The following is a 27,985-nucleotide window of genomic DNA, read 5'->3' on the forward strand; positions in this document are numbered from 1 at the left end:
CCTTTTGGAATTTAAGAGAATTTCTGAGCTTCAAAACGTATGTAAATAATAATAATAACTTTATTGATATAGCACCTTTCAAGAGCAGAGTCACAAAGTGCTTTACAAATGGAGGAGAACCAAATAGAGAAAGCAAACAACAAAAACCTCAACAATAAACAAACATATGAATCAAAAGCAAGTCTAAACAAATGGGTCTTAAGTTGCTTTTTAAACAGTCCACCTCGGTCTTCAGTCTGGTGTGAGGGACTAGCAGCAAACCCTGATCAGAAGACCTAAGAGATCTGCTGGGAGTATACGGCCGTAATAGTTCTGTGAGGTAGGCCGGTGCCTGTCCATGCAGGTCGTTTAAAGTAATAACAAGAATCTTGATTTGTATTCTAAAATTGATGGGAAGCCAGTGTAGGGAAAACAGAATTGGGGTGGTGTGTGACCTTTTGGACGACCTGGTAATTAATCTGGCTGCAGAATTTTGAACTAGAAGAGATGTTTTGTTAAGGAAGGTAAAAAGTGAGTTACAGTAATTCAAACGGGAAGAAATGAAGGCGTGAAGAATCATCTCCATTTGAGCTGTGGGAACAATGGGCTTAAGTTTGGCAATATTTCTTAGCTGATAAAAACAAGAGTGAACAAGACAATTTATATGCTGGTCAAGAACTCATCACCTTTGCCCTGTGTTCTGTCATCGTTTAAATGACTTTGTTCTCTCCAGATGCAGAGTTGACATCACCCACAGAACATGACCCTGACAGCTCTGTGCATTACGGTGAGTTCTGCCTGCGTATTTCTGATAACTCCCACTGGACCAGCTCCAGACCAGTTATCCAGCGATCTTCAGAGTCCGCCAGTCAGGAACCCAAACCATCCAAGGAGCCAAACGGAGAATCAACGCAACTTCCCAATCAGCCGTCTACAGATTCGACCACTCCATACAGTCAGTCACCTCAACCATCCACACAGCCAACACCTGCGCACCTGGAATCCACGACACAGCCTGAACAAACAACCCAAAAACTCCAGACAGATTTCTTACCCAGAGGTCAACAGGGTCCGGAATTTGCTATTGGGTATCGTAATGGTGAGACTTGTACATCTATTTAAAATATTATTTGAACCTGCAGCCCCATAACGCAAACATGTGAGGCCCCTCCGCAGCTAAACTTGAGTGGGCCTTTTTTTTTTTTAAGAGGACATATTCTCCCCCTTCTCCACCTTTTCAAACAGTCCCCTCTGGTCTAAATGAAACATCTGTGCTGTGCTTTGGTCAAAATATAACATGAATCAAACACCAGAGGAGGTTTGTGACCCTATATAAACCAGCTCTCTCAGAACGCTCCGTTTTGGTGTGTGTGTCTCTTTAAATGCAATGAGATCCCCCCTGAGTTTTTTTTTGGAAGACATCACTCCTCTGTAGCGAAAATAAAAATGGCGGACCTGTTCAAAAGTTTTGTTCTAGGCTCGGGGTGGAGTCCTCTGTGTTGTAAGACTTATGCAGACCACAAACAAAGGACTGGATGGGTTTATTTCACATTTTGTGGGTCAGTAGACACTCAGGTTACCCAAATATGATCAAAAACACTGTGAAAGGGGATTTTTCATAATATGTCCCCTTTAATTCATGGAATGATTGAAAAGTCGGCCCCTCCTCTCCGACCTTTTTAATCGAAACTGATAATGAAATCCTGAACAGTTAACTGTTTATCTTACCATCACTGTCAGTAAAGTTACACTGTGTCCGCTGTCCACACCACCTCAGTCAGATATTTACACCTCTGGTCTGTGAATTTCAGTTTGACATCTAGACCAGCCTTTCCAAATTTTAAGACTGTCGCGGCCCACTTTGAAATACAAAATTATTCTGTTATAAAATAAATGTTATGTAAAATATTGGACATGACAACATGATATTATGGCAAGATAGACACGAAAGTTTACTAAACAGATAGTAAAATATTATGTGATATTATGTCCATGAATAGTCATGACAGGCCTTACTAATCACTTAAAGGGTTGGCTCATGGTAAATCATCATTATTTATTGTTATAATATTATTATTATTTCTTTTATTTTTATACTTGGTGGAGGGCTTTTTGGGGTCCACCTGCAGTACCCAAACAACCTACCAGGGGGCCGCAGCCCACACTTTGGGAAGCACTGATCTAGTGCTTTTGTATTGACGAGCTGTTGACTCAAATCACTCAAAGCCCCGTCATAAACGGCTGGCAGTGAGCCGAAAAAAAGTTTTTTCTCCCGTGTTGACCCAGCTCAGAACTCAACATTTCAATCACGGTGTGGATATGATTTATGCAGCGTTGTCACCACTTTGTAAAACAAGCTAAGAAGCTCTGGATTCTCCTATGATTGACAGGAAAGGCCATTTTCCCCTGGCATTCAAACCGGAAGCAACATGGCAGCTTTCCCAGCTCATCAAATACAACGCTCACCACACACCTGTTTGTCCACCTTCACAAAAAAAAAGCACCAGATGTCATACTGTTTGGAAGGAGAAACTGAAATACACAGAGCAAAGAATTCAATTTTTAACGTGTGCGTTGTGGACGGCCAGCGTGCGATCGTGCACGATGAGACGCGACATACAACTCTTGTGTTCTTTGACCTCCATTTTGTTTTTATGTTTTTGTTATCTATGTTGTGTTTTTAGTCCCTGGTGGTGGATGTCTCTGTGGGAAGTTTGTTGATGATCATGTTGACGTCTCCCGGTTTACAGCCATGGTTTTTCAGAACCCAACACCAACGTGCAGGCAACGTGAATACTTGTAAGTTTCTGTCATTCCAGTGAAATATAAACAGACGTTTTTACATCAATGATATTGGCAAATACATTTATAGTTCTTGTGTTTCTACACCAAGGCACCATGGTAGTGAAAGGCTAACAATCCTACCCATAATGCACTGTGGGTGGATGGTCTAATCAAAAAATGCTTCCTGCATTAGGTTGAAAAGGAGTCGGTGAATGTTCTTACTTCAAACAAAGAGTCAGGGTCAGAAAAAAAAAGAGAACTGAGATCCACCTTTTCAAGCAGAATTCTACCGATCGCTCCAGAGTGCATCAACTTCGGACGAAAAAAACTGACTCGCTGTGCAAAGGGCCTAACTCTCAGAACAGTCCCGCAGAGGGAGATGTTTTGGACTGTCGGTTTTTAAACTGATTTGTGGATTAATGAAGAAACCATATTGCACAATTCAGATCACTTACTGTTGCCTTTTTTTTTCAGTCGGACAAGTATGGATGGTCAACGGGTTTGTGCTTCTCGATCATTTGCAAGGAGGTTCTTTCGTTATGGACTGTAAGTACGATGACAAATGTATATAAACTTTTAAAAACAGTGTCTCAATCGAATCCTTCTGTGTTTAATGTTCTTGTGCTCAACTTTATTAGCAAATCGTTTTTTATCGTTATGAATATTTTTGAGTGGAATATTTCTGTTTCATTGTTGCTCTTTTATTTGCTGGACACGGGACATCAGATGGGTCCGAGAGTTGAACCTCTGCTTGCTGGTTTTTAGATGCTCGGTTTATTTTATGCCGCCATTTACTCTATCAGGGCTGGGAATGACGTCACACCCGAGTTGAACATGTTCCAGTTGCGAGTTGTCAACAAGTCGGATGAGCAACATGAACGAATCAAGGAGTACCTTTGTTTTGTTAGCTTATACCAGGTGGTAACAACACACTACGTGACAGCTTGTGCGCGGAAATAACATGACACGTCCACAGATTGAACTTGCACGATACTATCGGTGTGATTGATTTAATTACACAAAAGGAGGACTAAGTTGCTGATAAACACTGGACTGTACAGCTTAACTGTTACTGTTGATGCACGTAGCAGCCATGTTGGATTTCAACTTGGGCAACTTAAAGTTCTCAGAATTTCCAATTCGCAATTCCGAGTAATTTCTGACTTCCAAGATCAAATGAAATAAGACAGACGACTCATTAAAGGTCACATATTATGTAAAATCCACTTCACCATGTTCCTCTAACACTAATATGTGTCCCTAGTCTGTCTATTAACCCCCCAATGATGAGAAAAGTCCATCCTCTCCGTCTTTTGCCTGCTCCACTTTTCAGAAGATGTGTGCTCAAACAGGCTGTTTGGCGAGTTCCCCTTTGTGACATCACAAAGGGCAGTAACCCCTCCCCCAGGTGGGTGACACTCCCACAGCTAGGTGTTTGTTCTGCCCTCTGAGTCTGGCTTCTCACCGTAAACAATAGGACATGGAGAGAGAAAGCCTGAGTCACCCAAGCCCTTCCAGAGAGGGGGCGTGGTCAGACACAGCTCATTTACATATTTAAAGGTACAGACACAGAAACAGCCTGTTCTGAGCAGGGCTGAAATAGAGAGGTTTATAGACATGATCAAATACAGGATCAGAATGGATTTAGAACAAGAAACTTCACACACATGTTTTGAGGAGCTCTGAGACTTATTTAAACTGGTTAAAGAGGAGGAGATTATGTGACCTTTAAAATCACTAAATATTAAATATTAAAAAACAGTTTTTTTATGGTTTCAGTGCCTGTTAGCTGAACTAATGCTTGCCGTTTTTTCTTTAATTTTCAAGTTTAACAGTATAACCGGGTTATTAAAGAACAGGCATTTACAGAAGCAATGATTCAGTTAGTAATTTGTCTTTCGTTGGTCTTGATTCGTGTTTCCTGCTGTCACATGTGTTGTGCATCATATTACAAGACGTGTCTTTGCTAGGTCTCTTTCTTTATTGCGCCATCCTAAAAAGTTTAAATCGGGCTTGGTATTATATGTAATCTCAAGTGATATTTATGCAGCAGGAGACTTGAGATATTCTCGCCTCATTAAACACAATTTTAAGTCCACATTAAACTCCAACCATCTTCCTCATAAAGACCGTCAACATACTAATTGAAGCCTCTAAATCATGATGATGTGTTTGTTGCCAACCAATTACAATCTGATAAGAGTATTTCAGCACTGATAAGCAGATGTGTTAATCATCTATTCCTGTAAGGTAACTTGTTGATAAGTAACACATTTGTCATCACACCCACAGGCGCAGATCTGAAACAACGACTCAGGCAAGAGGCTACAAAGAGCCTTTGGTCACATCTTCTGCTGAACTGGACATAAGCACATGGTTACCCACAACTGCTCCCCCCTCTTTGACATTTACAGCACAAATCCATGCTCCATACCCACAACCTATTCCTGATCAATTGATGAGGCATCAGGATGCATGTGAGGAATCATAGCCTTCAGAGAAAAACAGATTATGGTTATTTTGACAAAGACTGTGCACACTGTTGGATATCAATGTAGTTTCTTACCTAGGCTCACAGGGGTAACAAAATGAAATGCATATTTTTGCATCCAAATCCATAATTTAATTTTTCAATTATTCGATCAATTCATGACAATGATCCATTTATTCTATAAAACCTACTGTTTGTGTTTTTGACCTTACAGTGAAATCCAGTGAGATCCAATGCCTAGATTGCTTTCGCACTGAAAATCTGAAGAACATTGACCCGAGCGATGTCAAATCTGTGTTGATGATGAGGCCAGAGCCTGGCTGTTCTATCCTGCTTTTGTAAGTCACCTGCTTCTGTGACAACACACTTTTCTTTCTAAGCTTGTCAAAATGTCTGATGCTTCACTACTTTTCAATACCTCAAGGATTAAAACCTTACAAGCTCCATGAATTTAATAGTCGATAGTATCAAAGAGTACTGACCCTTGTTAAGAACTCCTTGGTCCTTGGTCATATTTTTAACCAAAAATCTGCTGCAGGGGAAAGAGAGAGAGAACACTGTTGAAATTATACGAATACATAAAACGTATTTGTGCAACTTAGACAGTCAGTAAGTGTACATGCACAGGTAAGTCGAGCTACAGTTACAGCTTAATGAGGCCATTTAATTGGAATACTGTCCTTGTCCCAGTACACATGCATCAAGGGAGAATGGATTTATTCACAGAGGTATGTCCCTCTGCTATGATAGGTGGTGATATGCACCCTATTGGACCTACTTCCAGTTGCTCTTTCTTACAAGTTAGTAAACAGCGAAGTGGTGGTTGCATGTTGAGCAGACAACTTTACAGCTCTGTACACTTCGTTCATGCTTCATGCTTTACTTTTAGATCAAATGCGATGCACGCTATCCCTCCAGCTTATGGGGATATCAGCAGGTCGACTTTTGCAGAGATACAAAAGAAGCCTTGCTAACCAAATTTGATTGTATTTGTCTTTTGGTTCACAGCGTGGAAAACATAAATGAAAATACCCTCTGTGTTGACGCGTCCCAGCCAATGTTCAAGATTCTACTGGCCAACCTTGACATTTAAGCCCGCCTGCAAGACAACTCAGAATGCATTTTCTGATCCCCCTTTGATCCTGCAGGGGAGAGGTTACAGGGGTTTATGTGTGAGGCAAAGCATGGAGAACATATCATGAGGTTTGATGCATTTTACTTGTAAGCCTTTGCTTCTTCTTTATATATACAAAAGTAATATTTTTAAAGAGGTCCTCTTCCAACACATGTGGTTGATTCATTTGTTCATGTGTTCTTCTGATGTGTAATACTGTATCTTACATTTTCTGTACTTCTTGCTGTTTTCATTATTAAATAAAAGCATTATGGAAAAAATACATGTTTTTAAAAAAGAGCTGTCTGTTTATCCACTTGACTTTTTTTAAGGTTTATTTTTGGGCTTTAGGGATTTTTATGCCTCTATTCAGCGATAGGAAAATGGACTGACTCAGAAATCAGGGAGGCTAATGGGAACGCAATGATTCGATGGCTGTGTACATTTTTGCAGAAAGTCGTCTAACCCGAGTTACGTCTCAGGTTTGCATACTAATAAACAAATCCAAAGTCCATCTTCCACCAAAAAGTTGTGTCTTTCCTCGTCGATCTTCAAGTAAGCTTTAAACTTTTGGAAGCTTACAAACCTACCTCAGCTAGCATGTAAAATGGAGCCATTTAGCCTTGGACACCAGTTACCATGGTAACAGTTGAATACACAGACACAGACTCCACATGCTAACAGTTTGTCAACAATTAGTTCTAAGACGCTAGCAGAGTCATATTTGTGCAATAAAACTGAACCATGTCAGTCGACTTTGGCTTCTTCTCACAACGTCTTTGTTGGCGCCACACCCTCTTTGTCAACAAATGCACGTCGCCTATGAGGGGAGGTAACAGCGCTGTGTGTGTCTTAACGCCCTGACTCACCAAGCAGGCGGCAAAGAACTAGTGAAATAAGTCCACTGAGGGAGGAGTAAGAGTCTGATGGCCGCAGGCAGGAATGACCTCCTGTGGCGTTCTGTGGTGCATTGTGGGGGGATGAGTCCAGTGAGTCTAGTTTATTGACTTCAAAGACATGCCGTAGTTTGAATAAAACTCATCAAACAGAACGCTGAGAACGGTGCATGGTGCATGAAGTCTTTATACTTGCCTACAACTGCATCATACATCTCTGTAATGCACCATTTCACTCTAGTGCCATCTGCTGATTATAAGTAGAAACTGCAGGTTATGTCAGATACGATGGGACTCAAAAAAGGCTTAACAATTCCACTCAAAGATTACATTTTTGACAGAGATTTTTTTCCACATTGCTCATGTTTTGCATGCAGAGTATCTCTCTCTCAGAGCCTCCAAACACACTGCTCCACATAACAGAGGAATACAACGCTTTATTTACATACTGTGTTAAAGACGCTATGGTCGACTGGTTGTTGTCGACAAAAATACTTGATAAAAACACAAATTGTGGGGTTTTACGCTGATTTTCTTTTATAGTCTGATCACATTTAATTCCTCCTTCATTAGTTCAGTTGCCTTCAGGTTTTTCTTCCACCTGCCACGGACAGTCTCAGCTTCAGCTTCTCCAGTTTTTCCTCCAGGAGGTCGGCGGAGTCCACAGTGTCCTCAAAGTCCCGCAGCAGAGCCCTGTTCCCCAGCAGCCCACCGCGCTCCTTCAGCCTCAGGTTGTCTCTCTGCAGGTCGTTTCGGGTCTTTTTAATCCTGGTCAGGAGCTCTCTCTTCCTGGCCAGTGTGACCTCCACCTCAGCCAGCTGCTCTTTCTTGGCCTGGACCTCCATCTGGCCCCAGGACAGCTTCTCCTTTACATTCGACAGGACCTGAGAGTGCACAAGAAATTAAAAAAATAAAAAATAAATTGCAAAGCAACAAAGAAAAGTACATCCTGCGTACCTTTCAACTTACCTCCAAGCTGCTGCTGATCTTTTTCCGTATCTTTAAGCATTCCTCGTGCTGCTTTTCTGTTTGTTTTCTCAGTTCTAGTCGCTCGGCCTGCAGACGCTCAAACTGGAGCTGGAGTGGATCTCTCTTGTCGTCCCTGTCACGGAGCTGCGCCTCCAGCCTGTGAATCTTCATCCTGAGGTGGAGATGCTTGAGACGCAGCTTGATCAGCTCATCCTGGCGAAGCTGCTCCCCAGCGAGAGTCGACTCCACTTTGGCCTGGGCGGCTTGTTTGCCGAGAAGTCTGCCTAGAAGTGAAACAGCTACATCCTGCTTCAGTGCCACAAACGCTCGCCATTCTTTATCCACCTGAGGACGAAGATAAGATACCTGAAGTCATACTGCATACTGCTAACAGTATGTGATAGGGCTGAAGGATGCTGGGACAAAATGGCATTGCAATATCTTATCTTTCTGCGATATATACTTCAATGTAGGCTTAATTATGGCATTTAACATTTGAATCATGCAATCATAATTGAATGATCTTATACCTAAGTCCATTTTTAACCACAGCTGGATATGAAAAAAAAAGACCAACCTTTTCCAGCTTCTCCTGGGACTGTACCCTCAGCTCCTCCTCCTGCTGCTGAGTGCTCTCTGACTCCGTGTTTATCTGCTGCTTCAGCTCCATCAGCATGTTCATGCACCTCTCATACTCCCGCAGCTGCTCTGACGCCTGCTTCTCCCTCTCCACCTGAACATCGTCCCCGCCCTTCTTGCGGAAGTACTCCACCAGCTTCACCTGCAGCAGGCTGCTGCGTTGGTTGGCTATATGTCTCTGCTCACACAGCTCCTGCAGGAGTTTGGCGTACTCCTTGTAGCTAGTTTCTGCTTTTTCTGCAGCACTGGGCTCCTCTTCCTCAGCCTCGTCTTCCCCCTCCTGTGGACTGGTTGTCTCTTTATCTGGGGACTCAAGATGCAGTCTGGGAGGTCCATCACCGTCAGTACTGTTTATCTCAAAAGCAACACTCTCCTCGTGGGACCTTGGCAGTTCATTGGCTGTGTTTACCTTCATATCGAAGTCTGGATTTGGGTCAGGAAGTTCATCTGCAGTGTTTCATTCTGGTTCAGAGGTGGCTCCTTCTTCATCAGGGGCCTCTTCGGTAACTTTCACACTTTCTGGGATTTCTTCATCATGACCGGATGCCTCTATTTCAACTGGGACAGTTTTATTTCCATTATCAGGTAAAGAAGAAAATTCCTCATTATTAGTTAAACCTGCTGACACCATGTCTGTGTCATTCTTCACCTCACTTTCTGTGTTTTCTGGTTCTGAGTCCATTTTTAAAACAAAAATAAAATAAAATAAAACGTATGGTTAAATTATTTACATTATGTCAGAAGCTGTCCGGCTCGTGTCCTTCTGTAGTTCATGAAACTGTTCGTTTTGTTTCAGTTGTCCTGGAAACTGCGACCGAGAGCCAATCAGAAGCGCCCTAGGCCTTCATGAATATTAACAAGCAGGATGTGAGTAGGTTGCGCGGCAAAGCGTTGCCAATGCGCAGGCGCGGAGTTCTGCGCTCCAACAACAAGAAGCAGGAGCCAGGCAACATGGCCGACCTGGGGAAGAAGTACTGCGTAAACTGCCTCGCAGATGTTACGAATCTGCGGCTCCGCTGCACCGACTGTCCGGACATCGAGCTGTGTCCGGAGTGCTTCTCGGCGGGAGCAGAACTCGGGAATCACCGCCGATGGCACGGCTACCAGCAGGTCGACGGCGGTCGGTTCTCTCTCTGGGGTCCCGAGGCAGAGGGAGGATGGACCAGCAGGGAAGAGCAGTCGCTGCTCGATGCTATCGAGCAATACGGATTTGGAAACTGGGTACATCATTTATTAAGTTACTTTTCTTCACTTTGCTCATGTCTGTACACCATATAAACTAACACAGTGCTCACTAGATACAAATGTTAAAGTTGACTAGTAGTGATGATAATATTTATGAAAACCTTCTGCTCGAGTCCCGCCGTCAAAGTTAGACGACTGAGCTGAATGCAGGGGCCCAAGTCAAGATATATTTGGGGGGCCCTACAACCTGTGTTTATCACCATTATGTCTGCTGTTGTCCCAGCGCTTACTCCGCTTCCTCGTACTTCCTGGTACATTTGTTGACTTTCATTGACAAACTTTTGGTTTCCACAGCAATTATGCTGCAATTAACGCTTAGCAGGGCAACGAGAACGAGTGATGTCAGATGAGGACCCCTTAAGACCCTGACACACCAAGCAGACCGCAAAGAGCTAGTGGAGACGAAGGCCGCCTCACTAGAACACACCGCAAAGACTACAGCCGACGGACAACCACCACGTTCGTTCTGCTCATGCGTGAGAGGAAACAACTCTCCATGCCAGCAGGGGGTGATAGTCCGTTGTTATGATACCAGAAGACCATTTTTCACACCGCTGTCACTCACCACTCGTATTATAGGTCGTCTACTAATGGAGAATAATGTCTGATAAAAAGTTGAAAATGGCGTTGGCGTTGTTAGCCCTTGGTCTTTTAGTGGAAAAAAGAAAAGAAGAAGAGGAGGAGGAGACAAATAAGGAGAAACCGCACTAATGGGTGAAATCATGGAGACTACAGTGGCATGCTCAAGGGGCTTTACTGAACCTGAGAGAGTTGGAGAGAAATGGAACCACCCAACAGCCAATCAGAGAGACTCCTCTCACCGACGTACGTCCTGTACCGATTCAATATGTTGAATCGGCGACGGGTAGCGACGGAGCTGGACACACCAACACCTACTAGGGCGACCATCTCCTTGGTGTGTCAGGTTCTTTAGGGGCCCTTTACTGGCCTGGGGCCCCAAGCAGTGTCCTGCCTTTTCTGTTGACAAGCTGAAACTATGTAACTTCAGTAAATCATTTTTAAAACTACATAGTAGTGTAAACTAATATGGGACATTACGAGGAGCTTGTTTGTGTGCGTGGTGACTTTCCGTCTCATGATATTTTTGAATGATTCCAGGAGGAACATAAGAAATATAATAATGTAATCATAATGTTCTTAAGAAAAGTCTATTACTATGAAGTCTACTACACTAAACTTTTGAACTTGACTTAACTCTCTGTTACATGTTGAGCTTAAACGTTAGTATCGATGTAAGGAGGTTATAAAAAATCACTTTATAATTTATTAATTACATCTCATTGATAATAATTTTTCATGCTGGCTTTATGAAAACAGCTCGTTACAATTATTTGCCTAGTTTATGTTTTCAACTAAAAGCTAATTCTCTTAGAATTTATTTTATTGAATTAGGACAGTGCACATTAATAAAGATATCAGCAATATATTCTGCATCAATGTAAATGTGCCAGAGTTACTACTAAAGTAACATTTCAAATGTCCTGATGCAGGTTTTTATTAGAGACATAAAACTAAAGTACAATTACAGGACACCTCACGGGACAGTCTGCAGGGCTGCACACAAAATAACTCAGACAGTTTTATAAACAAAGTGGACACAGTTATGACATGAGACAGACACACTCTGTGGCTCAGTGGTGGAGTCTGTCATCTCAGAAGCTGGGGATTGAACCCCCAACCTTCTGGTTTAAGGTCAGGGGTTTGATCCCCAGCTCCTGAACCCCCAACCACCCGGCTCAGAGACGACCGACTGAGCCTCAGCCGCCTTTTGTCCTTAATTGATTTTAATAAATGCCATAGTTCATTTTAGGTTGTTAGAAAACTACACAAAAAAAAAGAAAATATCTTTCATGATTTTCAACTTCCTTCATTTTTCCAGAAGTCAACGACTAAAACTGAAAGTTGATTAATTCAACTTTTCATCTGCATGATTTTCCACCATTTATTCAGATTTTAATTGTCTTTTTTTTTTAGATCTTCCATCCTTTTTATGGAGGTGCAACTGCCAAGCATTTGTTGAACACAGCCAATAGTAATGCCTTCATTTAAAAAAAAAAAAAAACATGATTTTGAAAGATCCTGCTAAGAGGGTGATTTTATCAAACCTGAAAATGGGGCCAAGAAGAGGCCGCAGATTTCTCCAACAACTACTGAACTACTTAAAGATGAAATATTGATTCATGAAATGTTTGAGTCTCCTCTGTTTGTAACTCAGTGAATAATGTCCCTGTTCCTGTGTCTTTCAGGAGGACATGGCCGCTCATGTCGGAGCGTCCAGAACTCCTCAGGAAGTCATGGAACATTACGTCACCATGTACATCCATGGAAACCTGGGTAAGGCGTGCATCCCTGACAACATTCCCAACAGGGTGACGGATCACACCTGCCCGAGCGGGGGTCCCCTGTCGCCAAGCCTCACCACCCCGCTCCCTCCGCTCGATATCAGCCTGGCCGAGCAGCAGCAGCTGGGCTACATGCCGCTCCGTGACGACTATGAGATCGAATACGACCAGGACGCAGAGAAGCTCATCAGCGGGCTGTCGGTGAACTACGACGACGAGGACGTGGAGATTGAAATGAAACGGGCTCACGTGGACATGTACGTGCGCAAGCTTCGAGAACGCCAGCGGCGCAAAAACATAGCCAGAGACTACAACCTGGTGCCCGGGTTCCTGGGGCGGGACAAGAAAGACAAGGAGAAGGAGAAACCGGGAACGCTGGGGGTAACAGGCACCGCTGGTGGTGTGGGTGCAGCAGGAGCTGGCGGCGGCACAGCTGGACCCGGATCCACGGCTGCAGCAGGATCAGGTCCTGTACCGAGTACTCCGAAAAGGAAGGTCACCAAAGAAGAGAAGGACCAGCGGGTGAGGCTGAGGGGGCTCTGTCAGTTCATGGCCCATCGGGAGTTTGAAGACTTCTTTGAGAACATGCATAAAGAGCGGCTGCTGAGGGCAAAAGTGCGCGAGCTGCAGCGCTACCGCCGCAACGGCATCGCCCGCCTGGAGGAGTCCTCTGAATACGAAGCAGCGCGCCACAAACGGGAGAAACGTAAAGAGAACAAAAGTGTGGTCACCTCCAAACGTGGCAGCGGAGGAGGAGGAGGAGGCGGTGGGCTGGGATCAGGGATTGGTTTGGGAGGAACTGGAGGAGGTGGAGGTGTTGCTGGAGGTATGGGGGTCGGAGGTGGGATCAAAGAAGAGGGCAAAGACGGCGAGTTTTCTGCGATCGAGAACCTGACGGGCTTCGAGCTGCTGTCGGACAGAGAGAAGGTGCTGTGCAACTCCCTGAACCTGAGCCCGGCACGCTACCTGACTGTCAAAACCATCATCATCAAGGATCACCTGCAGAAGAGGCAGGGCATCCCAGCCAAGAGCCGGCTGCCCAGCTACCTGGACAAGGTGCTCAAGAAGCGCATCCTCACCTTCCTCACAGAGAGCGGCTGGATATCCAGAGACGCCTCTTAGCCCGACGTCTAAAGGAAGTAATGGACTGATGGTTTTCTCTACGCTCCGTAGGGAAAACAAAACTACTGTCGCTCACCATTTTTCAAAGGTGACCTTGTGAATATGTAAATTACAAAAAAAAGAGGATGTCCCACTGGAAAAGATTTTATTTTCATACCAGGGCTGGGAACAAAATGAAGCTTATATTTCTACGTTTGGAACGGGGGATTGGGGGGGATTCAACGCTTGGGGTCTTCATGTTGTTAAGACATGATTGGTAGCTACGATGCTTACAGGTGTGTTGTAGCTGTGGAGATATTTGAGTGTTATTGCGTCACGTTTACAGACGATGCCTATGGGTGAAAAAACAGCACAGGACTAAAGCCAGAGCGTTAAACTTTCTGAGAATGTTATACTTATATTTTTATTGAATATTTCACAGAGAGGCACTACTGACTGAGTGACTGAAATTATGTGGAGGCTTCAGATTGTTCTCAGGATCTTGAAAACTCGACCAAACCGGATAAAGCTGAACGCTCCCCGTACGACTGATCAGTTCTGTCTAATATTTTACACCCATAAGATCCTGAAGATTGTCTTGCAACGTCGGTGAAATCCATGTTTCAGCACTAATTTCTTTACTTTTTTTTTTTACAGCCTGTTAGGGTCTGTGTGGTTTGTTGCGCTTGCAGCACATATTTCTGTACAAAACCAGCACTCAGCGTTGTAATCACAGGAAATCTGTGACTCCATCAGCTGCGCTCTGTTGAAAATAGTTCAACATTTGGAACACCAGCGCGCATGTCATTGTCACTTATCCCTCATCCACCAATCAAAACCAAGAAGGGGCGGGACTACTGATATTGACTTTGTCTAAAACAATGGTGAGGAGAAAGTGATCTGCCTGGAGGGTTTCGTTTTCAGTTCTAACACTTCTGCCAATGTCAGGAAAGTAATCACATTTTCTCATGGTTTTTTTTTAGATATTTTTCTTGAATAAAAGCAAATAACACAATCAGAGACCTGATCGTCACTACTGAGGAAAGCGGTAGCTCCCCTAGACAACTTATTGTAACCTAGCAACAGTAAGCACCAATGAGAACCACTCTGAGATTGAGTTTGAGGGAGCTGCCAGCGCACAAGAAACCTTAAGCCGACACAGGACCAACCAGTCTGACAGATATACAGTATGTTGATATGACAGACTGTATAAGAAATGGACGTAGAAACCAAAATGACAACCATTCGCTTGTGGACGGTCGTTTTAAAACCTTGAGTTTGTCCTCAACTTGTTATTTTTGGTTGCAGCAGTGACCATTAATGAGAGGGTTGATAACAGACATCTTGACTATTTCCTGGTCGTCAGGCTGCTGTTGATGCGACTTGTCCACCACAAGAAGCCCCGCGTCAATTTATTAATCGTGGTCAGTTTGACTCTAAATTGGACCAAAATGATCATCATGTTATATAAAGAGAAACCAGAGGAATTCATTTAGACATTGTGGAAAATGTTTACTGAGGTAGAAGTAGATCTCGTAGACTTTTTACCAAAAGTCCCTTGACCTCTAACCTTTAAGGAAGAAGGCGGTTCAGATCCAAGAGGCCACATCCCTCCTTATAGTCTTTGCTTCACCAAGTATTCAACTCTGCAGTGATAAGTGCGTACTCGTCCATCAATAAGTAACTCGGAGTCTCAGAACAGACGGGCCAAAAGATTTATCGAGTGAGAATTAAGAAACTGTGTCGCCATTATGGAGTCATGTACAGTAGTTGCAAAAAAATCACGAGCAAGTTCATTTTTTAACTAAGACATTTCCTGCTTGGTAAATGATCTCGACCACAGTTCTTTCAAAGGCATGTTGAAGTTTACGTATTGAACTCTTGGGCCCTGAAACACAGGCGTCAGTATTCTCTATGATGTTAAAATGGTGAAAAAAGAAAAGTTACAGGTTAACGGGTAGGACCAGTTTAAATGTTTGTGGTTTTATTTTGAAGAGTTACGTCGTCAAAATCAGCTTTTAATGCTGGGGTCACGGCTTCATTACATTTCTAGCAAAAACAAACAATATCGATACCATGGCAACAATAATCACTATCTGCTGCAGACCATATTGGGTAATTTCCTGTTTCATTGCCAGGAAGCTCGTAGAAATTGCACAAATGCGTTGGCAACATTTGGGTATAGAACTTCTGCAGTTGGTTAGTTTATTTGTGTCTTTGTGTGTTAATTCAGTGCCGACTCAATATTTGTGTATCAGTCAATAACATGTACAAAGTGACTGATGGAGACAATGGTGGTCTTTTGCAGAGATTTGGAGGAGTCTGGTGGGTTTCAGGAGAGGGATTGAGCAGCTGTTTCTGCTTTTAAAACGTCTCAATCTTTAACTTGAACGTTCAGTCTTTGTCAGTGTCCTCTCTGTAATATTGTGAGACGCTCAGAATGACAATCTGAGCCTGTCAGTCTTTAAGTGGACTACTTTTCAGTCTACTGGCGCAGTCCCAGAAACCTTTTGAACCTATTAGTCATCAAGACCTAAACGATGTTAAAAAAAAAAAAGAGGGGGGGGGGCTGATGTTTGAACTGATTGGCATTAGATCCCCACGTCACATGCACAGAGCTTCCCAGTCCCTCAAACAGACATCACCTGCTCCTCCATGACGGGTATTTTTTAAATTTTTCTTAATGGTAACCTCACATTTGTCTCAAAGGCTGAACTCTTACTGCAGCGGTGACTCATTTTCTTTTTCCTGCTCCTTTTTTTTTTTTTTCTTTCTCCCGAGCCGAGCTGAGCTGTGGGTGCAGAGCTATTTAAATGTAAATGAAGTTATTGAGTTGGCTGTTATTTCACAGCAGGAGCTCTTAAATCAGGAGAATGTGTGGAGTTTACCTAAGCTGGAACATGTCCTAGATTCATATTCTTTGCCTCATTACTGTGTCGGAGACTGCTGGGTAATTTGACCTTTTTTTTTTTATATATTTTTTTTTAATGCAAGCTAACTCTAAATGATATTTTAGATTTCTATAGCTGTAAATCAAAACACCTTGAAGAGGCTGAACCCAGCAGTGATCTTCACATGTACAGCGTGTTTCAAAACCCTCAAGTTTCTTCTCTCTCTGCGTCACAGAGCCTCATTGTTGTCCAGATACTATTGACTCTGCATTTCTGCTAACGTGACACTAGAGCCTGACTGATTATTCAACGGCCGATAATAATGGCCGATATTAGCTTATCCAGTGACTATCAATGTAGTCTACTTTTATCTCAGATATGCACCGATATACCTTGATTTATTCTCCAGTCAAATAGCATTTCATTTGAGTGTCATTGTGTTACACTAGCAGTTCTCTTTCACCAGCAGAGGGCGCTTTATGGAGTACAACACTCATCATCACCCTCCAGAGTGTCAAGCAGTGATGCACATACATGGGTAGTTACTGTCAAGTTGAGTGACCATCTTGTCTTTGTTAAATATCTTTTCCACAAGTGTTTGATAACTGCATTTGAGGGCTCAATGTAATGAATGTGTACATCTATATAGATCAAACATAGATCTAAGAAAGACGTCAGCCGATATGTCTGTATATGATTTTTTTCTAGCGGTATCAGTCCCAAAAATCGTATATCGGTCGGGCCCTAGTGAACACTCACAAGCGCGCAAAATCTATGTTAATTTGTGGCTGCAAATTGTTCCCAAATGCACTTTTACTTCCATTGGAGCCACAATTTGATTGAAAAAGCTCTCTGGAAATGTATTGTAAGTGTTTTAACACTTTCTTTAAGAAGATCCATAACTGGGTTTGGGCTCAGCAAACAGAGAAGAAATTCTGTACATTTTGAGAGGTGGACTTATTTGTCATCTTCATTTGGTTTTCTAGGGGCTGCGCGGTGCTGCAGTGGTTAGCGCTGTTGCATCACAGCGAGGAGGTTCCTGGTTTGAATCCCCGTCTGACAGGAGCCTCTCTGTGTGGAGTCTGCATGTTCTCTCCGTGCATACATGGGTTCTCTCCGGCTTCCTCCCACAGTCCACAGACATGCTCCTTAGGTTAACTGGTGACTCTAAATTGTCCGTAGTTGTGAATGTGATACCCGTGATAGGATGTCAAAATGCTCCTCCCTGCGTTCATGTGCTCCATCCTCTCAGATTCTGCTCTCCTTCTAAATTCTTCGAGCTTGCTTTTTCTCCAAGATCTTGTAGGGCAATGAGACTTATGTGCACCCAAAATGTCAAAAATCTTTTACCCATAATTTGCTAATCAAAGAAAGAGGGGGGGGGGGGCGTGGCAAAGAGGAAACACAATGGCACAGATACAGATACTGACAGGATTTCTGTGATTGGTAGCTGAATTCTAACATAGTGAATCAAACTTGCAGATTTTTAAAGTTTGAGATCACAGACCACCTGGACTATCATTTCAAAAAGAGTAAAAATCCCAAGTTATGGTTCTCTTTTCCACTCAGGGCTTTAGAGGAAAACGTTTAATGGCATCTTTTCAACATTCACAGTCGGTCACCTCCACTACAAAGACTTGTTCCTTGCACTATTTCCACTACATGTTCACTGATGGCTCAGGTTCCGATGAGCCGCTTTATCGAAGGTGATGCTGCACCGGGCCGTTTATCTGACACCCGAGGGGAGGTGTAAGCATGAGTAAAGTATTTTAAAACAAAAAGATATCATCTTAAAGAGCCGAGCAGGCCTCTAAGATATTTCCAACCAAACTAGGACCCACAGCGTCAGTGGAATCAGCCGGTTGAATGTAACTGTTAGATTTGGTTTTCTGCGAGAGGCTTTGTTCTGCATGTGCAACCAAATGTTCCACTTTGTTCCCAGGTGGAGTGTTTTGGTGTAAATATCTGAAAGGAAAATATGGCATTCATAGTTTTTTGTTCCCAGGTGTGGGACTATTTTTATGTAAAGTGGGAGGGAGGAGGGGGGGGGGGGGTTGTTTACTTCATGCCACAAATTGTAAATAGTTTTGTAAGATACATTGGAAGAAAAAAAAACTATAACGGACTCGTGAAATGTAAAGTATTTTGTGTCACTGAAATTTTTCTAGCTTTTGTAATAAATAAAAAAAGATATTGGAGGACAAAGAGGCGTTGAGCCGGCGCTCTGGGTGTAGTGATGGCATGCTGAGTCTGATATTGTTGAGCTGTTTTGTTGTGTTGTTACTTTGTTGTTGCAAATAACAAAGTTTGGAGATGTATTAAAAGTGCGGATACTTTAAAACTGCAAATAGTTCTGTTTTCTTTTTCAACTTGCAGGACCCTCGAGCCTTAAAGGAGCGATCTGTAACTCTGACACCTAGTGTTTAAAATGGGTACTGCAGTCCAAATTCTAAACATTACAGAGAGCTGTCTCCCCCCCTCCTCTCTAGAGTCGATGCTCACACAGGTCACCATGTGGTGGACTCTGTAGCTTCAGTGTTTATCCAGCTCTGCATCGGTCTGTAAACCTTTCTGCGTTCTAACCTCTCTCCATTTTTCAAAAGCATCTCCAATATTGATCCTAGTTTGAGCACGTTTCTGCTCGTGGAGCTTATTAGAAACATGCAGAGGCTTTTTAGGTCGGGTACAATCACTTCTATCTGAATCACTTCTCTTGACCCGCTTCCATCGCTGCAACACCTGTTGACCTGATAACTGCTCTCATATCTGGCAAACCGAGGGGTGTCCAAAACGGCCGTGTGGGGGGGGGTGTCTTAAAACTGCCTACCTTCTCTGGTCCAAACAAATCCAGATCATTCAGGAGCAGAATCTAAAGTTAGAAGGAGGACATACTGACTGCTGTGTTGTTGTTAGAGAAGCCAGCACTTCAACATGTTTCCTTAATGTCTGATCATATAGTAAGGTCACTTTATCATTTCAGTCAGTAGATATGGTACATATTGCTCCTTTAAGAAGGAAAACGAACCCTATGCAAACACAAAATGAATCAGCTTCAGAGTGACAAAGAGAGGGTTTGTTACTCTGGTCTGAAGAGTTCCACGAGAGCAGCATGTTAATGAAGTTACATCGCTGACAGTTTTCATTCACTCATTTTTAAAATGCAAAAAAAACAAAAAAAAACACATCTCACTCTGCATTTCCAGTTTCAGTCAGTCGCAGAAAGTGATACATTTAGTTGCTGTATTTTTCTTTAAAATGTTAAAATGGATCCAGAACAGACGAACTCCAGTCACGTCTGATGTGAATGTCGAATATTTGAAGAAATTATTTTTTTCGGTGTCAGGTGGAGCGAATCACCTTTTTCTTTAACTGTAAGAGTACAACTCAAAGTAATTATTGATGAATTTAAGCAGATAATTATACCATTACTTTTATCTTACTATGACAGCTGTGTGTGAATACTGCATCCAGTCATCCTCTACTTTGAAACGGTTTCATCAACATTGCATCAGTTTACTGTCAGCCAATCAATCAAATAGTTCAATTACTTCAACTGCTTCCTGTTTACGGTCCAGTCCTGGATGCACAAAAAGGCATTTCTGGATTTTTCATGATACTGAAGAAATGTTAAAAAATGTGGGGAATGTTGTGGTCAGTTTCTGGAGCAATGTGAGGATTGTCTGTTTTATGACTTCTTAGTGGTTTCACCAAATCTAAAGCTGTTTTCACACATGCACTGCTGAAAATATCTAGATCGTTTCAGGAGGACTGCTCCGGATATTCTCCTGACCTGGCTGTTCACATATACAGCTGAAGACTGTCCCTGTCAGACAGAAGGGGGGGGCAGGGGGTCTCCTGAGGTAGGTCCTCTGTGACGTGAAAAAAAATGACGCAACAGAGTCCACTATGTGATGCTATAATGAGAATATTTGCCTTTATAGCAATGCTGTGTAGTTCAACAGAATCACAACATCAGCAAGAGTGGAGAACAGAAAACTTAATGCATCAGTTTAATAACGTGCACGGAGATGGTAGCGGTCCGTGCGTACACTATGCACCGTGCAGCAGTGACAGGATATAAACATCACTCCCTCTCCTATTGGCTCGAGGTGAATTCTCCGTAGAATATCCTGCAGCGGGGAAAAAATGACGAGTCTGGCAGGAGAAACTTCGGGTGAAGTGTGAGCGGCTGTTTGCGTTTACATATAAAGCTCCTCCTGCAAATATCAGGATTTTTTTTTTGTAAGGGGTTTCCTGCAAGTGTGAAAGCCCTAAAAAAGTTGTTAGCTGTTTCTGTTTTAAATTGTTAATGAGAAACAGTGAACAACTGCTGATCGTGTCTGCTTTACATCTTTAGCTCCTCAGCTGTGGGGTAAGTGGGAAAACTTCTGTTTTCTTTCAAGGTGTGTGTGAGAGATGAATGCAAAACAGAGACTTTTAGTTGGTCACTTTATTCTGATGCTGTGATGGTTTGGAATACCGTCTGTACACATGCTAATGACTTTTTACAGCATCGTCCAGAGCTGCACCGTGGTGAAACAAAAGCCCACCTCAGTACAAAGTAACACCTCAGACCTTTTTTCTGATCTTCAAAGTACAGTTTGTGCCTTTATTCATATGATACATTTTTAAACTCACAAACATGAAAAGTCACATTTAAGATTATGAAGGTGTGAAACTAAAGTCTGGAATGACACCAGCAGGTCAGAATCAGCCGTTTTTTTTAACTTTTAAACTTCATTTTTCACCTGCTTCTCTTCTAGGTCGATGTGTGTGACGTCCTCTGCACCTGAATATGGCGAGTATTTTATTATAAACCTCTTTATATATATACTTCTGTCTCTGAAGTGACTCGAGCTGAAATGTTATTATGCATCTTAAAAACTGGTGGAGATAGTCCAGATACAAAGTCCAGCTCAGTTGAGGTCCTGTGTCTCTGAGGCACCTCAGGGTGGGCCGATGAAAGGAAGGAAATGTAGGTGGGGGGGGGGGGGGGGGGGGAGGTGCCTTGACCAGTCTGCTGCACCTGAGCTCCTCCATCGCCAAGGCAACCAAACAAATCTCACTTTGTCAAAGTTACATGATCATTTCTAGGGGGCTTTGGCCACGCCCACCAACGCCGGCCTGAGGGTGCGACCGTGCAGCTTGTAGCCCACTTTGGTCACCACGGCGACGCTGCCGGGCTCCTTGCCCTCGACGGGCGCGTGGAAGAGCGCCTCGTGCTCGTAGGGGTCGAACTTCTGGCCGTCGGGGTTGAGTTTGACCAGGCCGTGTTTGGTGAACACCTTCTGGATCTGGACTTCGGTCATCACCAGGCCGTCGTACAGGTTCTTCAGGTGAGGGTTCTGGCCCGTCACCTCCTCTTTGGGGACGCTCTCCGTGGCTTTCTCCAGGATGTCTGCCACCTCCAGCAGGTCTTTACAGAAGCCCTGTATCCCTGGTGATGTAAACAAAGGAATTTGAACATTACATCAGAGATTTCTAACAATCTTTCTCTAGTGTTGCTTTGAACAAGTTCTTCATAGGTGGGATGACTGAGTGCAACAGGACCAAAAAGGAAGACAGACACGTCTCCCCTTGAGGTACGTTGTGTTTACTCTTAGTTTTACTGACACAAAAAGCCCAAATCCAGATCAGGAAAAGCACTTGATTGAATAAAACATCTTAATCTCAGTATTAGGATTTTAAATTAAGCAGCTGAATCATTTTGAGGAAACAGTTTGGTCAAAGGCTAAAGTTGCCCGTTGGCGCCATCTAGTGGCAGAAACGCACAACTGCTGAATATTTGACCCAGAGCTAAGCGTGCTTTCCTGCAGGATATATCCTCTGTGAAGTTCATGTTGGGCGTCTTAAAAAAGTGTAAATGTGAAAGAGTGGATGAGCTCAAAGTGAGAGAGGTTTTTACCGTATATTTTAGCGTCTTCTATCATCTTCTGACTCCTCGTCCTGAGGTTCTCTGTGTCTGCTAAGGCCCGCTTGTACTTTTCCTGAGAGAGAGACAAACTAGATTAAAAACACAACATCAAGGCCACAAACTGAGATTAGTAACAATATATGTTAGGCAGCTTTTGTTAAGAAGATATTGATTAAGATATGTCCTTTAAATTCATCTAACCAGTGTTTCATCGCCTTTTGTTTGTCATTATTATAAAACGGTCACAAACCAGTAGTTCATTTTGAAAAAAAAAAAAGTTGTTTCATGGCCATAATGTGGCAGTGAGCTTGTCTGCAGTCCTCTCTGACTTACCGTCATATCCTTGAGCTGCTCCCCCAGCTGGGTCTTCTCCTCCATCAGGACTTTCTCCGCTGAGTTCAGCTCCGGCTTCTCGGCCTCCTCCTCTGGCCCCTGACCGTTCTTCTGCTGCGTGGCCGTGCATAACAACCTCGGAGATGCTCTGGATTGGATGGAGAATATAATCACTCAGTCATGTTGCTGAAACTTTAGGAGCCTGATCCTGATATTACACTCAGCAGAGGCATTTTTCTCTTTCAACAATAAGTCACCTACATCAAGTAGCTAAATGTATTAACATTTTTAAAGCACAGAATTAAAGTCAAACAAATATTAAACTGTCTTTTTCTCCAGCGTGAATACTGTCTGTTTTCCTCATCTTGTATTTCAGTAACTAGAGTAAGTTTTAAGACTGTGCGTAAGACCAAACCAAACACCTCTTATTACTGTAATCTGGACGCTTATCGACTTTAAAATGTATTTTGACTAATTGAGAAATAACTGCAGTCATACTTCCATCCATTCAAACATAATGAAGTTCAAATTCTATCCAAAATAATTCTGCTGGACAACGACTGAATCTTTCAAATAGACGTTTTATTGTTCCGCTCGGCTTCAACACTGCAGTTTAAGTAACAGAGGTATTAAATATCATGTACAATAAAACTACATTTCTATTTCTTTCTTCAGACTTCAGGTAGTTCTTTTTACAGACACGGGTAAATTAATTGACGTGTTGTGTGGAATCGGCTCTCAGGCATTCAGTAGTCGTTTGTTTTGATGGAAGCTGATTATTTGTTTGATAAGTTGTTCAGTAGTATTGAAGAGTATCAAAAAGCGGACAACCTCAGCTTGAAGCGTCAGAAAGCTTTAATACCACTGAAGCCAATTGAACAACTGCCATTGGTGCTTACATGTTATGCAACTGACTTACATGTCTTTATTTGATTAACGCTCGTTTAAATACAGCACACAGCCCGGTGACAATGGGAAAAGGTCCCGATGCAGGCCGCAATAAGGAAGTTGGTCCCTTGACCAATTCACAGAACCCCCAACCCGCCTGCATAGCATCGTGCCAAACTCTGACAGCTTTCCATTAATGCATGTCCACACGTCCTGTTTGTGAATGTGTGTGAGAAGCATGTCTCTAAAATAACAGAGTGTAAAACCAGACCAAATCCCTCAGAGGATCAATAAAATATTTCAAAATCAAAAAGAATCAAGTTAAGTAGTCGATGTAATGACTTCAATGCATGCCTCATTATGTCATCATCCCTCTCCAGCCAGTAGAGTAAAGCAGATACAAGACTCCATACCTCATTAATGAAATGTGATATGGAGCTTAAGGCAGGAGAGTTGTGTAGTGTTGGTAGAATTGTTAAATTGGCAGATTTATGAATGGGGTTTGGTGTGGCGTCTCTTTAGGACAATTATAACACTACAAATTCACATCAGCCACACACACACACACAGAATATATAACTACCTGAGCTCAGTTATGTCAGGTTATTTCATCATCCAGTGACGTCAGTAACACAAACTTAAACAACGGTAACGCTTACTTTTACACCTGGTTAACATCTAAACACACCTCAATAGTCAGGTAATGCTTGTATTTTTCACATAAAGGTCAAGCTAACGATGCTAGCTTGCTGCTAACGTTACTGTGACGGTTTTAGTGATGACTCTGAAACTCTTCAGTCCTCTCCGTTAACTACGTCGATGTTACAGTTTCTTTATTTCTTACCTGATCAGCGCAGGTGAAGCAACGACACAGTAGCTCTGTCTCACCGCTCGTACACACCAGCTCGCCATTTCTCTCTGTAACCGTGCAGCAGGTAAAAAAAACCCTCCTTGTAACACGCCGGACGGAGCGCTCAAGCAGGACGTCGTCACTGCGAGCTCTGAGCCAATCAGACGCGAGTAAGAAGAACGCCCCTCCCGATGGACCAATCGTGTTTAAAATAAGAGTGTGACGACATGTTATAGTTCGGTTGAGGGGAAGTTTAAAGGTGAAATTCTCACATGTGACCAAGGACAGTTTTTGGTTACCCAACTCAAACATTTTGAAGGTGTACGTTTAATGTGAAATACGAAATAAGACTCCTCTAAAGCAGAACTGTTTTAGTATTAAATCCCTCTCTTGTAACTGAGCTTGAAAACAATTCGAACAACCTATTTGAAATAATCATGATAAAACATGTCACACAAAACCTTTTAGAGTCATGTCTGATGTCAAGTCCAGCAGACAAAGAGCAACATGGCAGCATTTGAAGTCCTGCCTGTGGCCTGTACCGACTGATGTAAGTCTGGTGTTTAACCCTCCAAAACATCTCTTCACTTTTATCTTAATGCTGCACATTCTTCATTAAGTATATCATGAGACCCAGAAATGTATGTTTGTCCTCTGTGGACATGAATCTCCAAAGCATATTTCTGAACATGTGGTGTCATGTAGAGGACATCGGGCCCTTTCTGTTGAGCTATCATCTGTTGGGGGTTGACAGCAAAATAGTTCAGTAGACGTTGAAAAAAATACACATTGATGTTGCTTCTAAAGCAAATAAGTGAAATGTTTTAACTTGCTTTTCAAACTCATCTTAAGGATAAACACACATTTTACAAGTATACTTTTTGTGATGACCTTCATGGTGGACATCGGTACTTGATCTGCTTTTTTATGAAAATCAACGGCTTTGTGCACTGTACTGCTGTGGTGGGCTTGCTTGTCTAGCCCCCAGGCTCTTAGCTTTCTGGAAATGTGGCCCTCTGAACAGTATAGTTGGATAGCCCTGCTCTAGACTCTTGAAGAGGAGATAGTGAATCTGTGTTTGAAGTATATTTTCAGATGGTTAGTTGCCTTGAAAAGTGTTGCTAAGGCTGGTGTGAATTCACTTTAATTGGTTTTATTTGAAGTACTACCCGTGGAAATTCTGAATCTCTGGCTTTAAAGGGGACATATTATGAAAAATCCACTTTGACAGTGTTTGTGAACATATATTTGTGTAACGTGAGTGTCTACTGACCCACAACATGTGAAATACATCCATCCAGTCCTTTGTTTGTGGTCTGCAACACAGAGAAAAATGCTCTGTTTCAAATGTGCTCTCCTTGTGATGTCACAGTGGGATTCTGGTAAAAGAAAATCCCCTCCCTTGGTATCTCCACCCATGGACTCCACCCCCAGCCTAGAACAAAACATTTGCGCAGGTCCGCCATTTTTATTCTCACTACAGAGGAGTGATGTGTACAAGGAAAACTCAGGGGGGCTCATTGTATTTAAAGAGACACACACACCAAAACGGAGCGTTCTGAGAGAGCTGGTTTATACAGGGTCACAAACCTCCTCTGCTGCTTGATTCATGTTATATTTTGACCAAAGCACAGCACTGATGTTTCATTTAGACCACAGGGGACTGTTTGAAAAGGTGGAGAAAGAGGATAATATGTCCTCTTTAAGTAAGAGTGCAGGCATGTTTTCTTGTTTCTAGCTGCTGTTTTGAATGTGCGTATAACCACCTTTCAATGTCATGTTTTAGAAACAACCTTTTGTATTTGATGAGAGGAAGGTGAAACTCCAGAGAAAAGTTTAGGCCAATAAAGATGATTGATTTGTTTAATGCAGGAAGACGTGCTGCACTGAAGGTGTGAACATTTTAAACATGGCTGCTGCTACTTTGACTTTGTGGTTAGATGTGAAGTATGAGTTCATGTATGTTTCAAAGTGTGTTAAATTCTCATGCTCTACGTTCATATCTTGTCTCAGGATTGAAGACTTCCTGGTTAAACTCGGCGCCTCCATGTGAAACGTGTCAACGCTCAGGTGAAGCACAGGTAAAAATCTCTTTAATCCTCTTCTTATGATGTGGTGGGCTTATTGCCTCACTATGTTATATTCTATCATCTTTTCACTTCACTGTATGAATCTGCTTTTTGGATCCTAAACAATTGACAATTTCAAATTCATCTCTATACAACTGGAGTCTCAACTGTGTCTCAGAGCCATCAAAAAGGCACAATGCTGAAAAATGAATGAATGACGCAACAACATCGATACACTTCGCAAAGAGGTTTTCTTCAATCAAGGACTTCAAGTTTGAATGATTGTCAATCTCCATATTTGTGTCTTCAAGACATAATTTTAGAAGTTCTCTAGTTCAATCAGTACTTTCACTTCACTAGTAATGGTATGCCTCACAGTTTTAGGGGGAATGTGCTTTTCTTGAAGTTTTAAACAAAAAATTGAAAATGGCACTGGCGTTGTCAGTCCTTTGTCTTTAAGTGGAAAAAGAAAAGAAGAGGTGGAGGAGAAAAATAAGGAGAAACCGCACTAATGGGTGAAAGCATGGATACTACATCGGCATGCTTTTTTTATTTTTATTTTTTTATTTTTTTATATTACAGTGTTTATTTCCATCTAGTCCTAATCCTAGACATGAATCTTTTTTATTTATTTATTTATTTTATTAGGTGATCCAGAACAATACAAGACAAGTGAGGGACATGACAAGAGCAATAGTATGTAGGAGACAGGGGAGACACGACGATACAATGCACAGCATAGACAGAGACAAAACAGGCAAGCAGAGAGTAATAATAACGTTTAGCAATTTTGTATGTTGAGGGTGTTGAAGGGCCCTGCTTGTGTGTGTGTGTGTGTGTGTGTGTGTGTGTGTGTGTGTGTAATTCAAGTGTATGCTTGTATTTATTTATTTTTTTCCCTTCCTCTATACCCCTATTCCTATTTTTGTCCTTCTTTCCTTCATTCCATTTTTCTTTTTTTTCCTTCTCCTCCTTTTTCTTCTTTTCTCCTTTCCTCCCCCTCTTTCTTTCTATATATATTATCTTTTTTTTTTTTACTTCAGTCATTGTGTGATGCAGGGGTGCCCTCCCGCCAAGCTTGAATAACCCCCAGACCTGATTGGAGGGGATCTGTTTGTGTTGGTGCTGGTGATGGAGGTATCATCTGATTAAGTTCTTTAAGGCACAGTATTTTTATCATTGCAATTGTTTTTTTTTTTAATTTTTTTTTTTTTATGTATTTGTATATTGTTGTATTTGTTATTATCATCGTTGTCCTGAAGTCTATCCTTTTTTAACCTTAGTGTTTAGAGATACACCACTGGACCACTGAGAGATGGAGGCACCAGGAGGGGCTAGAAAGCATATTCAAAACAAAGGGAAAGAAGAAAAATAGAATAACTGAGGAATGATAAAATAAAAAAGAACAAAGAAAAGTGGGTAATGGACCGTATCAATTGTGTTCCAGTGTAGTGTGTTG

The 27,985-nt window shown here is 42.3% G+C and overlaps 3 protein-coding genes across 3 annotated transcripts; 1 reads left to right on the forward strand and 2 right to left on the reverse strand.

The window, feature by feature from the left end:
- Positions 1 to 7,789: 7,789 nt before the first annotated feature.
- Positions 7,790 to 9,795, reverse strand: ccdc96 (coiled-coil domain containing 96). The gene is made up of 3 exons (XM_061031082.1): positions 8,811 to 9,795; positions 8,234 to 8,578; positions 7,790 to 8,148 (listed from the first exon to the last, which is right to left on the reverse strand). Exons 1-3 carry the CDS (start codon positions 9,285 to 9,287, stop codon positions 7,849 to 7,851), a joined length of 1,122 nt encoding a protein of 373 aa, XP_060887065.1. The 5' UTR covers positions 9,288 to 9,795; the 3' UTR covers positions 7,790 to 7,848.
- Positions 9,796 to 9,823: 28 nt separating this feature from the next.
- On the forward strand, positions 9,824 to 18,820 carry tada2b (transcriptional adaptor 2B). Its single transcript, XM_061031081.1, has 2 exons — positions 9,824 to 10,093; positions 12,385 to 18,820. Exons 1-2 carry the CDS (start codon positions 9,824 to 9,826, stop codon positions 13,600 to 13,602), a joined length of 1,488 nt encoding a protein of 495 aa, XP_060887064.1. The 3' UTR covers positions 13,603 to 18,820.
- A 2,087-nt stretch (positions 18,821 to 20,907) lies between these two features.
- grpel1 (GrpE-like 1, mitochondrial) lies at positions 20,908 to 24,606 on the reverse strand. Its single transcript, XM_061031263.1, has 4 exons — positions 24,452 to 24,606; positions 22,720 to 22,867; positions 22,378 to 22,459; positions 20,908 to 21,909 (listed from the first exon to the last, which is right to left on the reverse strand). Exons 1-4 carry the CDS (start codon positions 24,517 to 24,519, stop codon positions 21,563 to 21,565), a joined length of 645 nt encoding a protein of 214 aa, XP_060887246.1. The 5' UTR covers positions 24,520 to 24,606; the 3' UTR covers positions 20,908 to 21,562.
- Between the last annotated feature and the right edge of the window lie 3,379 nt (positions 24,607 to 27,985).

Source organism: Labrus mixtus, chromosome 23 (assembly GCF_963584025.1).
Source record: "Labrus mixtus chromosome 23, fLabMix1.1, whole genome shotgun sequence".
Taxonomy (NCBI): domain Eukaryota; kingdom Metazoa; phylum Chordata; class Actinopteri; order Labriformes; family Labridae; genus Labrus; species Labrus mixtus.

Excerpts from the sequence above, each read along its gene's own strand:
- ccdc96 (XM_061031082.1), bottom strand. The coding sequence starts at position 9,287 with ATGAAGGTAAACACAGCCAATGAACTGCCAAGGTCCCACGAGGAGAGT. Across the intron at positions 8,579-8,810 it reads CCCAGGAGAAGCTGGAAAAG|GTGGATAAAGAATGGCGAGC; the intron begins GTTGGTCTTTTT and ends CTTCGTCCTCAG. Across the intron at positions 8,149-8,233 it reads AGATCAGCAGCAGCTTGGAG|GTCCTGTCGAATGTAAAGGA; the intron begins GTAAGTTGAAAG and ends GTGCACTCTCAG.
- tada2b (XM_061031081.1), top strand. The coding sequence starts at position 9,824 with ATGGCCGACCTGGGGAAGAAGTACTGCGTAAACTGCCTCGCAGATGTT. Across the intron at positions 10,094-12,384 it reads AATACGGATTTGGAAACTGG|GAGGACATGGCCGCTCATGT; the intron begins GTACATCATTTA and ends TGTGTCTTTCAG.
- grpel1 (XM_061031263.1), bottom strand. The coding sequence starts at position 24,519 with ATGGCGAGCTGGTGTGTACGAGCGGTGAGACAGAGCTACTGTGTCGTT. Across the intron at positions 22,868-24,451 it reads GCTTCACCTGCGCTGATCAG|AGCATCTCCGAGGTTGTTAT; the intron begins GTAAGAAATAAA and ends CATCCAATCCAG. Across the intron at positions 21,910-22,377 it reads AGAAGACGCTAAAATATACG|GGATACAGGGCTTCTGTAAA; the intron begins GTAAAAACCTCT and ends TTACATCACCAG.